Raw genomic sequence first — 17,059 nt, 5'->3', positions numbered from 1 at the left:
ATGACTCTACCACTAGTAATACGTCCACTAACATGGTATATGGTAGAGTAAAGGTCTCAGTAAATTAGTCCTTGCTCGACTCTTGGTAACTGAAAATGAGCAGTCAGGCCTAACTTAGGAGACAAAAGTGTATAGTATTAAAAAAAGATACATCAAATAAGTAATATACACCACACAATGAAAATCCCACACCAATTGATAAAAATTGAAATATTTTATGAACAAATAGACACCATAACAACAAAAATCCAATGTAGGGACCCTGAGATAGGAATTTTTAAACAATAAACACTTTCTAGTGCTTAAAAAAATATAGTACCAGTTTGGGACAAAGTCACAGTTTGAGGCCGACCACGATGGAGCCCCGGTTGGATACACTAAGCGGGAGGCCCTGGTCAAAATGTTACCTTTACAATCAGAACCCTCCACAGCAGGCCGGATTCGGAGAGGATTTACCAGCTTGACTTTCCATGAGGCCCTGGTCAAATCCTGGTAGTCCGGCGCTCCGGAGCTTTCAGCGTGATGAACCTGAAATGCGGCTGATGGTAGTCGGCTTGACTCTTGCTGTTAGGTTGGTCACCTTCTGGAGCTTATTCCCAAAAGGTCTCCAAAGTTCAGGAGGTGCTGAAGGTATTCTCGTACGTTCTTGTAGGTTCCAAGTGTCCAAAACACCAATCCAAAGTTCTGGAACCTCCTGGATGGTGTCTGGGATGTCTGGGCCACAATGCCCACAATTCACCTTGCCAAATCCTTAAAAGTCCACTGGATGCACTCCAGGATGGAGATTCTTGGTGGAGATGATGCAGGTGGGCTCTGTTAACTTGTAGCTTGCAGTGTGCCCACTTCTTAAACCCTCTTGAAGCAAGGCACTGTCCCCAGGGCTGTAGTACCTGATTGTAAAGTAGACATAGTCATTCAGAGTGAAGGCCTTTGGGTGCAAATCCAGATTCCAGCAGGGCAGTCCTTTTCCATGTAGTTTCAGGCAGAAACTATGAGAGACTATGCAGCTCTCAGATATTTTCAAGAAGGCAAATGTCTTCTGCCACATAAAGCTTTGGCTCTGAAGGCTGGAGGGTGTGTGTGTGGGGGCTGGGGGGGAGCGTACTATATTAATCATAGTGTCCTCCCACATCTAAGACTAAAATCCAGTTTAAGGTAGCCAGTTTACCCACAGCAAACCCAGAAATAGAAATCTGGCAGGAAAAACGCAGAATTACTCAGCAATCAGACTGTGGATACATAAGAATTGTCTTGGCATCCTGTTCCCTTCCTTTCAAGTGTGCCCCAAGTGTTATGAACCCAGCAGGCCTGTCAAGCAGGAACTGACACTCAAGCAGGATCTGACACTATAATATCATAAAGGATGCTCAGAGCCTCCACCCTCCTGCTGAGCTCAGAGTAAACCCTGCCTATTCATGTTAGCCTATTGATTGCCCCTGGGAGGAATTTAATACCTTTTTCACACCTATTCAAATGCTAATCACAGGCGGAGAGAGGTTGGAACGCAAATGCAAATTAGCCTCCAGGAACATCAGGCAGGGAAAAGGTAATTTTATGAAAGTTACTTTTCCTGAATATAATTACATTCCGGCTTCACAGTTGGATAGGTTGTTTTTTAATAACTGTTATAAATAGTTGTTTCATTATTTACCTAGTTTGACCTGTTTATGAGATATAGTATTAGTGTGTTATTCTGTATTCTGGGTTTCCATATGGGCTAGCCAGCCTTCATACTGTGAAAATAGCTTTTGGGTGCTAGTCACTGTAAGAACTTGTTAGCTTTAAATATCTACATGTCATGCTTTTAAATACTATGCACCCTGCCTTGTGGACTACAAAGCCTTTATAGGGGTGCCTTATTCATATTTTAAAGGGGGGTTTTGACCTGTCAAAGAGTTTATTTTGACAGGTTGAATTTCAGCTTTACACTGCTACAGTCAGGCTACAAAGTGTAAGTTTAAGTAGGCCTGTAGCCATGTTTTCATTGCCACTGTAGTGGATGACATAATAGGTGCTGCAGTTCACTGAGGGCCTTTAATTCTACACCATATACCAGTGACTTATTATTAAGTTAAATATGGCAATTAGAAACATGCCAAATCAATCATGTTTAAGTGGGGCACAGGCACTTTACTACTAGTTAGCAGGGGAAAAGTGCACAGAGTTCGAAAGTCAGCAAAAATATAGGGTCCATTAAAAGGCAATAAATATGTGATGATCATGCATAAAAAGCAGATTTCTTACAGTACTTGCCTATGGTATTTCTATAGCTCAACCCTAGCCAAAAGGCAGTAAACTGCTGTATAGGGTCAAATGTTAGAATAAAGTCATACCACAGGGTTCTGCTTTCTAGTGTAAGGTGCGGGACCCAGAGTGAGGACAGATATGTTTCTAGGAACTCATGCGAGACTTGTACTGAGGGTATATATGCACATATCCAGCTGTAACAGTGCCTTTTAAGGAGTGTTAACACTGATAATCCCAGAGAGACGGACACCCTCTGACTGCAGTCTGAACAAAGTTGGGGAATGAGGCACACAAAAAAAACTACAATACGAAAATAAAATGAAATAAAAGATTCATGCACGACTAGTTCTTGAGACAAGATGATTTTTTAAGGTGCTCATATAAATGAACTTGAATTCAAAATTGAAATGAAATAAAAGCCATGGCCATAGAAGATCTCAACAACCACTACACTACCGTCCGGCGGTGTGCACTTCTATTGACCGCTACAATTTCCAACAGAGGAAAGAAGAAGCCGGCGAATCCATAGATGACTACGTCGCAGCGTTGAGGAAGTTGGCGGTAATGTACAAGTATGGGGCTCTGCACGACGAATTCATAAAAGATCAGATAGTCAGGCACACCACCAACAAGACAGTACAAGACAAATTGTTGGTGAATGGTGGAGCATCGCTTAAAGAAGTAATAGCCATGGTAAAAAAAGCAGAGTTGTCGAAACGGTGTGCCAATGCGGCTAAAAGGGAAGCTGTCCAGAGGGTTGTAGATATCTCCCTGTGAACCTTATCACAGCACCTATCTCCCCTCCCACCTTTTACCCAAGGGAGTCAACCACACCAATAAATTTCCCTGTGGATTGCCTAACCTTTTTTAAATCACTCTCACTTCACAACTACACATTCACTTGCCCTCTCACACGCATGCACCATATGGCTGGAACAGAAGATCTCCAATAAAGAGCCCCTTCGCGGGTGCCCGTCAGACATTGCAGCGCCAGTCTGACGAGGAGCAGAACCCATACGATGAAGCATGACACCTAGCTTGCTAGGTGTGTGAGGGTTTTAGTTCCAAAAAGGGAAATTCCCTGCCCTTTTTTCCTTTTCCTTCTCTACGCTACATTCACACTCTCACCTTACTCGGGGAACTTTGTACCCTTCTTGTATTATTGTTCTCCCGGACATGTACACTGGACCCCACTAAATATAGTCAGTTTCTGGTTCCTCCCTTTTGTTGATATAAGCTGTCCAGAGGACCATGGTGAACAAGGTGGATGATGCAGAACCACCGGGAAGGAGCAAAGCCACAACAACAGAAGGAAAAGGGCCGAACAAGTGGATGGGGAAACCTGGACAACAGTGGAAACAGAACAAAGAAAGCAAGTCCATGTGCTATAGGTGTGTAAACCAGGCCCATGCATCCCAGGACAAGCGTTGTCCGGCGTTCAGAGCAAAATGCATGTTCTGCGGCATAGTAGGCCACTACGAAAAGGTATGTCGCCGAAAAATGAGGACACCCACAGTGAAGTACGTGGCACAGGATCAACAGGAGGAAGAAGAAGAACTGGACGAGGAAGACAATGTGCTATGTGTGGAAGGACAAGTGCTGGGCATTGACTACAAGCAATCCCGCAAGCCACAATGCGACATGGTGATAGGAGGAGTGAAGATCAAGATTGTGGTGGACTCGGGATCCCCGTACACCATCGTCCAAAGAGCAGTGTGCAATGAAGAATTCAAACCCAGCTTGGGCCCAAGATTAGAACCACCCGATATATGACCGGTGACGTACAAGGGCGAACCCATTCCCATGGTCGGATACAGAGCTCTAACCTTCGAGTTCAGAGGGAGGAGTGCGGATTGCAAATTGTATGTAGCTGAGAAGGGGCCATCAGTCTTTGGATGGATGGACCAGGGTGACCTGGGGATACAATTGGATCCAGGAGGAGACACAAATGTGCTGATGACAGCCCCAGAGAGCTGGCCGGACCTGGAGAAGATGAAGAGCGAGTTCCCAAAAGTGTTTCGGTTGGAAGGTCGGCAAGCTGGAGAAGGATCGTATTCAAACAGAACTCCAAGGCTGTATCCCACAAAGGCAGGAACGTGCCCCTAGCCGTAAGAGAAGCGGTTCAGCAGGAAATGCCCAGATTAGAAGAAAATGGAATCATCGAGCCAATAGATAGCTCGGAGTGGCTGGCACCCCTGGTGGTGGCTATGAAGCCTAATGGCAAGGTCCGTCTCTGTGTAGACCTTCAGGAACTGAACAAGTGCCTAATCGTGGAGAAATTCCCATTGCCTCACATTGAAGAAATGCTGGCCATGCCAAAGGGAGGAAAGTGGTTCTCCACCATTGACCTCACTTCTGCATATCACCAGATAGATCTACATCATACAAGCCGGAACTGACATCCTTCATAACACCCTTCGGATGCTATCAATTCTGCAGAATGTCCTTTGGCCTTGTTTCGGCAGCCGCGGTGTTTCAGAAACTGATGCACTGTCTCTTTAAGGACATCGCTGGTATCCAGTACTTCCAGGATGATATACTGGTGATGGGAACAGACCGAAAGAATCATGATAAGAAGCTATACAAGGTGCTTCAAGTGCTAGAGAGCAATGGCCTGACGGCAGAATGGGAGAAGTGCCGACTCGGAATGAAGTCGGTCACCTACTTAGGACATGAGATCGGAGGACACGGCATCACTCACAATGGCCTGACGGCAGAATTGGAGAAGTGCCGACTCAAAATGAAGTCGGTCACCTACTTAGGACATGAGGTCGGAGGACACTGCATCACTCCCAAACAAGCAAATGTGAAGGCAATCTGCGACGCTATGTCCCTAACCAACAAAGAAGAGGTTAGATCCTTCTTAGGAATGGCTGAATATTATAGTAAGTTTGTACGACACTTTGCACCAAGACGCACCACCTGAGGCAGCTAATAAGGGACAAAACAGTGTTCATGTGGACAGAAAAAACACAAAAAGAATTTGATGCCCTAAAGAATGACATCATTCAAGCTGTGCCACTACAAGGAAATAACCCCCTTGGGCAGTCGATATGGATGACGGACACCAGCGAGAAAGGACTGGGAGCAGTCCTCATGCAGGAGAGGAAGGATGGAACGATGGAGACCCTCAGTTTTGCCTCGAGATCCCTATCGCCCCCAGAACAGAAGTTTAGTGAGATTGAGAAAGAGATGCTGGCGGTGGCGTGGGCCATGGGGAAATTCCGCCAATTCCTATGGGGCATGAGATTCCAACTCAAGACAGACCACAAGCCGTTAGTCAAAGTGCTCACCTCGAGCGGGCATGCGTGTGCCACGCCACGCATTGCCAAGATGACATTGAAATTGCTAGAATATCGGTATGATGTGAAATACATCCCGGGAACACGAAACAAAGTGGCAGACTACGTCAGTAGAGCTTCAGCTATGGAAGAAGCTCCCAACATAACTGCAGAAAACAAGGAGATGGTATCTATGATGGAAGACCCAGAACGGGTGATAAGCAACTAGGAGTGGATTCAAGCGTATGAAGAAGACAAGGACATCTGCGAGGTCAAGGAGTGCATAATACACGGATGGCCAGAGAAGAAACGTTTGTGAGAAGCGCTCCGGAAATTCTATGAAGTCAGAGCGGAACTGTCAGTGGGTGACAATGGAATATTCCTGTACAGAGGTGATAAAGTAGTCCCCCTGACAATACTGGTCCCGCATTAGTTAGCATTATTGCACGAAGGACATCTAGGAATCGTGAAAACCAAGATGAGGGCGAAGCAAATGTACTGGTGGCCAGGAGTGGACATCCAAGTGGAAAGACAAGTGAGGGAGTGTGATCAATGCCAAAGAGCGGACAAAACTCTGAGACCGGCCTTGGGCAAGTTTGCCCAACCGAGTAACCTCTGGGAAGAATTGTCTGTAGACCAGGGGTCTCCAACCTTTTCTGTATTGAGAGCTACTTATCTAGACTACTATTATAAAGAGAGAACTTGCACCTTTTTGGCCAGGTAAACTCTGGGACCACAGCGCCAATCTACACACCCGATACATCTATGAAAATGTCAGGGTGTGTATATGGACATAGGCTATATAAATTTTTTAAAAAAGTAAATTGAAAAAATTAAGTTTGAAAACAAAGTAGTGCCCTGAAAGTAGCGCCGGCCGGGACCTAGCGCTGGCCGTGCCGCGCCGCGACGTGCATGATGACCGCGACGCGACGCGCGTGATGACGACGAAGGAGGAGCGGCGGTGCAGTGACTAGCGGCTGTGCAGTGAGGAGCGGCGGCACAGGTAAGGAAAGGGAAAGTTTTCGAGCTTTTCATAAACTCTCAGTGCGAGACTGTGTGATGCAGGGAGAGGCGAATGTCGGAGCGGGAGTGAGTCGGGCGGGAGGGAGTCTGGGCGGGAGGGGGGCCTGGTCCGTGTCCGTGCATGGGCATGCACGGACAATATCGGGGCGGGCGGGGTCCTGGGCAGGCGGGTGACCCTGAAGCCTCATTGCCCCGAGGCAACGCTGGGGCGGGCTGCTAGTGTTCAATAAAAGACATTAACAGCTACTAATATTATTAGTGCAGTATAATTTAAATTTCTTTATATGTATAATAATTCAAACAAGAAAAATCTTTCTAATTCAATAAGCTGGGCTGCACACAGTTGAGCTACTCAGAGTTAGCTCAAGAGCTACAGTAGCTCACAAGCTACTGGTTTGAGACCCCTGCTTTAGACATTCTGGGACCCGTGCTTGACACCCAAGGAATGCCTAAATATCTTTGCGTCCTTGTCGACAAGTACTCGAAATGGCCGGAGGTGCACATACAGGAAGAGATGGACGCTGAGACAGTGCTTAGGTTCCTAACTTCTGTCTTCCTCAGGGAAGGTATCCCAAGAACCATTCTGAGTGACAATGGACTGCAATTCACCTCGGAGAAGTGTTACAAGTACGCGGAGAGGAACGGAATCAAAATCAAACATACCTCCGTATACCATCCGTCGACTAATGGACAGGTGGAGCGGTTCAATAGAGTCATAATGGGGTCCATCCAAGCAGCCATCACGATGGGTAAAGATTGGGAGAAAGAAGTCCAAAGTATGATGTGGGCCTACCGTATCACCCCCACCAGCACAGGGTATAGCCCTTTCCCAATCCTGAGAGGAAGACATCCCTTCACCAAGTACAACATAGCCTAGAGGGAAAAGACAATCCCTAGCAAGTGGTACCCTGCGGTTGTGCAGCACAACCTAGAGAAGGCCCAGAGGATATATACAGAGCACTACAATCAGAGGAGAAATGTGAAGGAAACAGCATTTGAGAGAGGGGAATGGGTGAGAGTCAAATTAGCGGTACTAAGAAGAAAAGGAGACAGCAAATATAGTCCACCACTACAAGTGAAAGAAGTGTAAGATAGAGCAGCACTGCTCAGTGACGGAAATGTGTGGTCCCTAGACCGCATGTCTAAATGCAACAAGATCCTACAATGGTCCCCGGAGAAGAACGGGAGGACACAACAACACCAAAGACAAAGAGAGAATGAACAAAGTACCCCTGCAGAAGGATAGGACCTGGGAGCGGAAGGAAACGGTGAGGAGTCTGGAGACCAGGGAATGCCTGAGACGGAGGAACAACTAGGAGGGGAGAATGTGACCCCGAGGAGAGAAGAGTCAGGTAGCCCGAGAGACAAGGTGGTGAGCCCAGCAGAGAACTGTACCGAGGAAGTCCTCTACACTCCTGTAAGACGCACACAAGCAGGCAGAGTGGTGGTAAGGCCCACCCACTTCCAAGACTTTGAACTGGGGGGAGCTAAGCATCCTGTGGGACGTTGAATGACAAATGTTTCTGTTGTTAATAAAAAGAGGGAGATATGTAGAGTCGCGCTCTAGTTCTCGCAGGCTGCGTCATGACGTAGCACGCGAGAACGCCATTTTGAGAGCGTCTGCGCATGCGCGCGGAAAGCAAGAGTTATCGGAGAACGGAGGACGCTCGGCGCTCTCCCGCTGCCTCATAATTAATAAATAATTATGTTTAAACTCCTCAAGCCTCTTCGGTGATTGTTCCTGGCAATATAGACGACTTCACATACATGTTGTTATTTCTGTCTTTAAAATGTCGTGGTTCAGTTCATTGTGGGTGGTATTCTTTACAAGTGAATGAATCTTCCAAGACTCAAGGCATTCTTTAAAACACATTCACAGCTCTGTTACGTAGGCATAAACATTTTAGGAAAACTCTGGGGATATTTCCATTCAAGGTATTTTACTCCTACGTGCATAAATTCTCCACAGTACATTTTTTTTAATCAAACTGGATGTAAGGTCAACTCAAGTTGGTATACGAAGCGTGGTTCAAAAACAGCTTTATGAATTCCCTTCTATGTAGGGCAGATGTTTGTTATTTAGTCATTTTTATTTTATGGATTATACTTTCAACTTTGCTATGTTTTTCATTCAACTCTGGTGTACGAAATACTGGATAATAAACCTCCATTTCTAGCAATCTATTCTTTTGTTTATAAAATTCGTTGTTCAGGCTATGACTTTAAGCAAACAGTATGTGAACCATTCAGTGAAACCTTTATTCGAGTACATTTTCCGAATAACTGAAATGCATTCAATAACTCCCTTAACATGGCATATTAACTCAACAAGCAGACCTTATTCATATAAGATAGCAGCAAACAGATACACTGCTACGTAAGCACTCATATTTAACAAACTGATACTGGAACACAAGTAAATGCTCAAACTCCCCACCATAATAGAGAACCGCTATAGCAGAGAGCAGCATAAAGACATTGAAATCCTTTTCTACATACCGGAAAGTGTCTCCAACTCGGTCATGGAAGTAGGCAAAGTTGTTGCGGTCAATCACCAGAAGATCCCCACTGTTGAAATACAAATCTCCTTTCCTGAAGACATCACGGAGTCTTTTCTTTTCTGTCTGCGCCTGGTCGCCGGCATAGCCAGTGAATGGAGATATCAGAGATATTTTGGCAATCAACAGTCCTGGTTCACCTATGAAAAAAAAATATTTATATTAACAGCGGTAGTTCAATAAAGAAGGATTATTAAAAGATGTTCAGCTGTGCAGCCAGTTCAACGGATAATGCTTCAACACAAAAGTAATACAAGTGACTTCATTAAATCTTTGCCTCTCTGTTCCAGGATAGAAGAGGACTTCTTTGTTTTCAATGAGGGCTGAAGACTCACTTTTAATGCTGGCTCTTGCCCTGCAACTAGCCAGTTAAAAGTATAATTCACCTGCTCCTGTCCTCTCCTTCCTCCTGCCCTGTTTGTCAGCCTTCTGCAGTATCAGCTTCACTTTCATGCTCCTGAGCAACAGCAGCCCTTCTGCTGAAAGCAGTGGATAGACTGTTAGCACAGGTTTGATGCCAGACCCTTGGTCAATGCTGGGGAGATGGTGGTGAGGAAGCTCTAAATATAACGTGGCTACATAATCCCAGAGGGATTGCGAGTGAGGAAGGAAAAGGAGGCTGTTTGACAAATAGAAGGAGGGAGCAATGAGGGGGGCTGTTTACTGGCTCCCGTTCCTTAGGCTGGGATCGTTTTGAAAGACCCCTGTGTAGTGTTGTCCTCGCAATAACAGGCGGACACTAACTTGACTTTAAAGGAGCTTTATTTAACGTGGCTATTCTTGACCTCGTCCCTACTTTATCTGACCAGTTCCTGTCCCCTGGTCCTCCCCTTCCTGTTCCTCCCACGACTCCACCCCCCGAAACACTAGACTGCAGTACACAGTATTACATCTCCCCCTTTCTTAACAAAATGAAGTTAACTTCAAACATGTTCCTAGTTCCTCAATCAGCCGCACAGGTCTGCGGACAGTCCGCTTGGGCCGCAGATACACGTCTCCATTTCCAGGCTCAGGCTCAGTCCCCTCCTCAGGCATTAGCAATGCAGAGTCTGTGGTAGACACTTCTTTGTTTGGTCTGTCTGTTGTCTTGACAAGAGCGTCCTTGACTGCTGGTATGCACCTTTGAAAGTGCGAGACATTGCATGTGATCCTCTTGTTCTCAGATTCCGCAGTTATCATGGTTCCTTTCTGTTGCGTGACTACCAAGGGTTCAGCCCGGAACCGACAATCCGTTTTGCTTTGTTGTTCCTGTTTGACTAACACCCAGTCCCCTTCTTGGATGAATGGAGATTTGGCTCTCCGCCGGGCGTCCGCATACGATTTAATCTTGTCTTTGTTCTCGCGATCCGTGGCAGCCAGGTCATCGTGATCACTGTTAGGTGACACAGACTGTAAGGTGCCTTCCCAGGCGGGTATTCGAGTCCGGATCGGTCGTCCTAACATGAGGGTGGCAGGACATTTTCCTGTAGTCCCGTGTGGAGTTGTGCGATAGGACCGCAGGACCTCGTTCAGAGCCACTTGGAGATCTTTCTTGTCTAGCGCTGCCTGCTGGAATGTCTTTTTCAGCGTAGACATGAAGCGTTCCATCATTCCATTGGCTTGTGGCCACAAAGGAGTAATTTTACGGTGCTTAAAGTTGAGGTGTTTAGCAAGTTGCCCGAACTCTTGACCATTGAACGGTGGTCCATTGTCTGTTTTGACTTCTTTCGGAATTCCCCAGGCAGCAAAGACCTCATCTAGAACAGCAATGGTGCTAGTGGCCTTGGTGGACTAAACAAATTGTGCTATGGGGAATCTTGAGTATTCGTCCATATGGACCAGAACGTACTTCCCAGATTGAAGGGGTCCATAGAAGTCTAGAGCGAGTTCTTGCCACACACCACTCAATGAGCGTGAGTTCCACCATCAGATCGAGTAGCGGGATTCATACAATTTCTCGGAGTGCTATTTTAGTTGCCACCACTTCACGGTGACCTTCATGGGCTAGGTTGATCACACCTTGGCGAAGTTGCATGGGAATGACTATTCTTTGGTCTCGCAGTATGAGTCCCTCTTTTGTGACTGATAGTTCATCACGCACTTGTTTGAATGCCTGTAATTCTTGCCGGTCATTCGGACTTCCACTGTCTTCATGATTGGAATGTCGCCATGTGTTGTCTGTAGTCGTCGTTTCACTTGTTGCAGACCAGCATCCTGAGCAGTGGCCTCACAGATGGCTTCCAGTGGCACCGCCGGTGGTCTGGCTTGATCAACCACAAAGTGGATGTATTCTTCCGCTAAGGACGGTCCTGAGGTGTGTGAAATCTGGGGATGCCTCAACATGTAGTCGGCGGGATTAGCGGACTTCCCGGGTTTGTGGATGATGGAGTATGTGTACTCCTGCAACCGTAAACCCCAGCGTTCTATCCGAGGTGGCATCTTAGCTCTTGGGTTGCCAAATATGGTAACCAATGCTTGATGGTCAGTTACCAACGTGAAGTGTTGGCCGTATACGAAGATGTGAAAATGTTCACAGGCCCACACAATGGCAAGACTTTCCTTCTCTGGCTAGGAAAAAGCCTTTTCGGTGATGTCAAACTTCGGCTGGCATATGCGACAATGTGTCTCTGGTCTGTGTCATGGTCAAACTGTGCGAGAATGGGCCCCAAGCCAACCGGGCTGGTGTCTACTGTAATCTCAGTCTTCCTCTTGGGGCTGAAATAGGCCAGATTGTCAGCCGATTCGACAGCTCTTTTGATCTCTTGGAAGGCATGCTCGCATTGGGGTGCCCACTTGAAAGGCTGCCCTTGCTTAGTGAGAGTTCGCAATGGGTAACTGATGGTAGTCTCTTATGTACCTAGCACAGTAGCTGGCCATTCCTAGAAATGATATGATGTCACTCACATCTTGTGGGCTTTTTGTGTTGTTTAGAGCCGTCACCTTTTCAGGGTCAGGATTCATCCCATCTCCAGAAATTATGTGTCCAAAGAACTTTAAGGTGGATTTATGAAATTCGCATTTTTCTTTGTTAAGTGTGAGGTTCGCTTCAAGGAGAGCATGCCAGACACTGTCTAACGCCGTGTCATGTTCTTGGACGTTCGCACCGTACACCAAAATGTTGTCGCTGTAGTTCAGTGCGTTTGGGATGTGGTGTAATGTCTTGCGAATGGCTTCCTGAAAGATCTCCGCAGCAGAGGAGACTCCGAAGCTGAGCCGTGTATATCTAAAAAGTCCGAGATGAGTGGCGAACGTGGTAATATAGCGTAATTTTTCGTGCAGTACCAACTGATGGTATCCCTTGTTTAGATCTAACTTGGAGAAAACTCGAGCACCATTAAAAGACAAGATCATATCGCTTAAATGCGGCCCAGGGTGACGCTCTCGTTCAATAGCCATGTTTGGGACCCTCATGTCAACACAGAGGCGCACTTTTCCAGGGGTGCCCTTCTTCGGTACAATCACCACGGGTGAAACCCACGGGGTGGGGCCTTCCGTTCGCTCGATGATGTCTGCCTGTAACAATTCTTGAATCTCGTCCTTCACGGCCTGTTGGAGATGAAATAGGACCCGCCTGTGATGTTGCGCGACGGGTGATACCTGCTCGTTTATATGTAAACGAACTTGACGCTGGGCCATTTTCCCAAGTCCGGAGAACAGCTTGGAAAATTTGTGAATGATGTCGGGGTCATCGCTCACCCGATACAGGATTTCAACAATCGGAGGCGCTCAGCGGTGGGCAAGCTGAGGAGACAATCAGCTTCCGATCCTTCAATGACATGGATGTGAGCTGGCACAGACGTGTTTTTGTGCGTGAGTGTGGTTGCAAACTTTCCCAAACACGGAAGGGGTTTTTTAGACATCCATGTGTACACTCTGACGTGTGCCGGGCTCAATGGAGGTGTCAGCTGCATCTTCCGGTATTCAGTTACTGGGATGTAATTTAATGATGCGCCACTGTTGAGTACAAACTTGGTTGCGTGGTTTCCTACATGAATGTCTAGTCGTGGATACTTCTTGAGTTGGTCCGGGTCAGCCACCATGCAGATGTACTCATCACTGTCCGGTGACACAGGTGACGCCGACCTTGATTCTCGTGAAGGTGATCTTCTCATCCACTGTGACTTGCGAGACTCTTGGCTCGATTGGAAGGAACCAGAGGATGATCCTTGGCGGTCTCGGACTGCTTTAGCACGATGCCGCATGGTGGTAGGGCGAGATGACCTTGTCTGTTCCTTCTGTCTGTCCCTCCGATAGTCTCCACAGGCGTTCTCAAAATGATTTTCTCTCCCACACTTCCGGCACTGCTGTCCGAGCGCAGGACAGGCATCCGTGTGTGGAATGTCATATCCACACCGGTAATATCTGAGTGGACGCTCCCGTCTCTTGTCTCTTCAGCTGGATTCGTGACGTTTGCGCCCCATATGGTTGTGATGAGATTTGGGTCTTGAAGTCCTTCGCCTGTCTCGAGAGTGTCTGCGAGTGGTGTTTGCCTGTAGTCAGTAGGCATGTTCACGCTTCTCTGCGCGTCCAGCCTCCATTTTCTTGGCATGTTCCTCTGCCTGGTCGTGGACTCTGGTCATTTCTTCGATTTCATCTAATGTGTGACTCTTCATCAATAGGCGCCTTCTGAGAGTCTCTGATTGACATCCCTCGATGATCCGTAGTCTGATAGCATCCTCAGTGGAAAAGTTGTCGAATTCACAGTATCGGGAAAGTCGTCTAAGTGTTGTCATAAACGTGCTCATTGCTTCTTCCTTTTCCTGGGAGGCCAAATTAAAAGTGCATCTTTCATAGTCTACATTCTTTTTATGTAGAAACTTTTTGTTCAGGGCATCTCGTACCTTGACATACGATCCTGCGTCATCAGTAGGCAGTTCTTTGATCACTTTACTGATCTCCTTACCGACCAAGTTTCGCAGAGCAATTAACGTCTGATCTTCATCTGTCACTTGTGAGCCTTGCATAAAATCTTCAAAGTCCTCGAACCATTCTTGCCACCTGAGGCCCATTCCCCCTCCAGCTACAAGTGCGAGTGGCTCAGGGGGGCGTAGATAGGAGACACCCATCATGCCTGTTCGGTTGGTCGCGGCTGGATCTGCCGCTCTCCTTTACGGTGATGTTGACATCTTGTTTTTACTTTGTTGGGGTCTTGTCTTTGCTCGTGCTTGTTGTGTGCTACAGGTATTTGCCCGTGTTTGCTATATTTTCCGTTGCTTTGCTTGTGCTTGTTTTCTCACCATGTGCATTTGCTCGTGCTTGTTGCATTTATTGTTGTCTTTGCTCGGGTTTGTTGCATTTACTGTTGTCTTTGCTCATGTTTGTTGTCAAAATCTGGTTGCCTGACCTTAAGATGGCCGCTCTGGACCCCTGACAGGGGATTGGAGGAGTCGCCTGACTCCAAGATGGCCGCCGATCTCAAAGCCTCGGGTCTCACGAGGTTTGGCTCCTTTTCACTTTTAATTACAGTCGGGCACTCAGGGGGCAGGCGTGCATCACGCTGGAAGTCGAAATCCTCCCCAGGGCTCCCGTGTCTATATACTCAGCCAGAAGGACTTCACGCTGCAGGTAGGACGGGGTGGGCTCCCAAGGTCACTATCTTTACTCACCACACACCACAACACGCATCTGGGATGAGCACCCAAGGCTCAGCGCACAACAGCACTCTCGTACCTACGCTCCACATGGGTTTCCGGCCACGGAGCTTCGGGGCATACAACGCGGGGCTGTCCGCTTTGGTTTTAGCGGCGGCACTCGCTCAGGGCACGTTTGTCGCGACGGCGACCTACTGCATGTGCCGCACAGGACGGGTCACGCAGCTTCTGGGATACGCGCAGTGGCACAGCGTGATGATTCCACCCTCGTCACCAGCTATAGTGTCGTCCTCGCAATAACAGGCGGACACTAACTTGACTTTAAAGGAGCTTTATTTAACGTGACTATTCTTGACCTAGTCCCTACTCTATCTGACCAGTTCCTGTCCCCTGGTCCTCCCCTTCCCGTTCCTCCCACGACGCCACCCCCGAACACTAGACTGCGGTACACAGTATTACACCCTGGTCCTGGGTAAGCCAAAAGGGTTTACAGAGGCAGACATCCTCTAGGAAAACCTCCCCAGGCCCCATTTTGTGAGCAGAAGTGTATTGAGATTGTGGGCAGGGATTAGCAGGCTGAACCTACCTCGGCCTGGGCTGGGCAAAAAATTATGAATGAGTTTCAGTTCTGCATTGAGTATATTTATTTACTCATATACCATTGTTAAATTTACTCAATGAATTTCAGCAGTATAATGTTACATGTATATTTTCTTAGAAACAAGGTGCTCCTAAAGGGTGTCGGCGCAGTGAGAGTGATATATGGTGAATAATCAGTGCATACGTGGTATGTAAAAAAAATATAAACATGTGGCTGATAGGGATAATAGAATATTTGACAGAATCAGCTGCAGATAACGCGCAAAGAACGCGGAAGGTAGAACCGCGCCAAAAACTAAAACAGAATTGTGTTTACATTGACTGGATCTTGACTAAAAGCTTGCGTCCATTGAACAGGACAAGGCGTCCTTTAAATCATGTTGTCTACAAACGAGTGGAAAACAGGATGGTGGAAAAGACACATATAATATTGGGAAGGAATATATGAGCGTAGCACCTAAACAATTGCGTACTTTAAGCAATCACAAAGACAAAAGATTCAGCAGATCATACCCTGTCATAGCCCTGAGGAGAACCCCAAGAATAATACTGGGGCTTAAAATGCATCGGCATCACTTTACATTTGGGAAACATACGCATGAGATTATGACCTGCTCTAAAGGAATGATTAAAAAAATCCTAAACCTTAGGAGCCTTATAATTTGTTCCCAGTGGCAGCAATTTTGAGAGGGATTTATTAATTGAAAAACAAATCATGATTATTGTTGCTGAATTTGAGAAGTTCATGACTGGTTTAATATTGCAATCTATTTTTCACAAATTCATTTTGTATTTGTATTGTCTGTTATATTTTCTGCGTTTAATTATGGTTTACGTTTGATTATATGTATATTGTAAAAACAAACAGTGTTTTCCCTGTTTCTTGCACAAAAGATAAAAACTAAATGGTCTTAAAAAGTATAGAATGATGGATAAATAAATATTAAAGACCAATGTAGTCAGTGATTGGTCTGAGTCTGTTCAAGTAGAAAACAGCACCAAAAGCGACAGCTAGATAAATCTCTCTAAACGTGGAATTTTCAAAATTGTAATTGAATACTGGACTTTACCAAATGAGAGGAAAGACACAAAACATGAATTGGTGACCTGTTCTCATCTGGAAGCTACAGCTTATTACATGTGAGACGGTAACTCCAATGTTATCCTGTGGGAAAAGTTGGCCTTGCAGTGGTAAAAAATAACGGTAAGACTTTTGCACTACCAGGACGTGTAAAACCTAAACATACATCTTCAACTTTTTAAATGCATTCATCCTTCCCTCTGGGCTGTTGTGGGCCTACCCTAGGAGTGACTTATATACATTACAAAGGAAGGTTTGGGGCTGGTAAAAGGTTTATTTTGCCAGGTTGAAATGGCAGTTTAAACCGCACACAGGTTGCAATGGAAGGCTTCAGACAAGTTTAAAGAGCTGCATGAGGGTGGCTCAATGACTGCTGCAGGTCCACTAGTAGCATCTAATTCATAGTCCCTAGGTACATGTAGTAATACTTTACTAAGGACTTACAAGTAAATTAAATGTGCTGGTTGGGTATAAGTTAATTCTACAATGTTTTAAGGAGAAAGCACAAACACTTTAGCACTGGTTTGTAGTGATGAAATGCACAGCAAAAACAGGAGGTGTGAAGGCAAAATGTTTGAGGATAACCCTTCAGCAAGACTAACTTTTACAGCTTGGCTTCAGGTGTGCAACGTTTCTGTCATAAATACAGTATATAATCATTCTAGTTTGTCATAAGTGGAATCAACGAAAAGCCTGATG

The 17,059-nt window shown here is 46.2% G+C and overlaps 1 protein-coding gene across 1 annotated transcript in view; it reads right to left on the bottom strand.

The window, feature by feature from the left end:
- The window catches only part of SLC27A2 (solute carrier family 27 member 2), a 319,902-nt gene that overhangs the window by 72,222 nt on the left and 230,621 nt on the right, over nucleotides 1-17,059 (bottom strand). Inside the window, exon 7 of the mRNA XM_086958245.1 lies at nucleotides 9,051-9,249. Within this exon, the coding sequence (XP_086814371.1) occupies nucleotides 9,051-9,249 (199 nt within the window). The remainder of the gene's footprint in view (nucleotides 1-9,050; nucleotides 9,250-17,059) is intronic.

The sequence above is a fragment of the Lissotriton vulgaris genome, chromosome 2_1 (genome assembly GCF_964263255.1).
Source record: "Lissotriton vulgaris chromosome 2_1, aLisVul1.2, whole genome shotgun sequence".
Taxonomy (NCBI): domain Eukaryota; kingdom Metazoa; phylum Chordata; class Amphibia; order Caudata; family Salamandridae; genus Lissotriton; species Lissotriton vulgaris.
The sequence above is the reverse complement of the archived record's forward strand: the minus strand, read 5'-3'. Positions and strand labels throughout refer to the sequence as shown.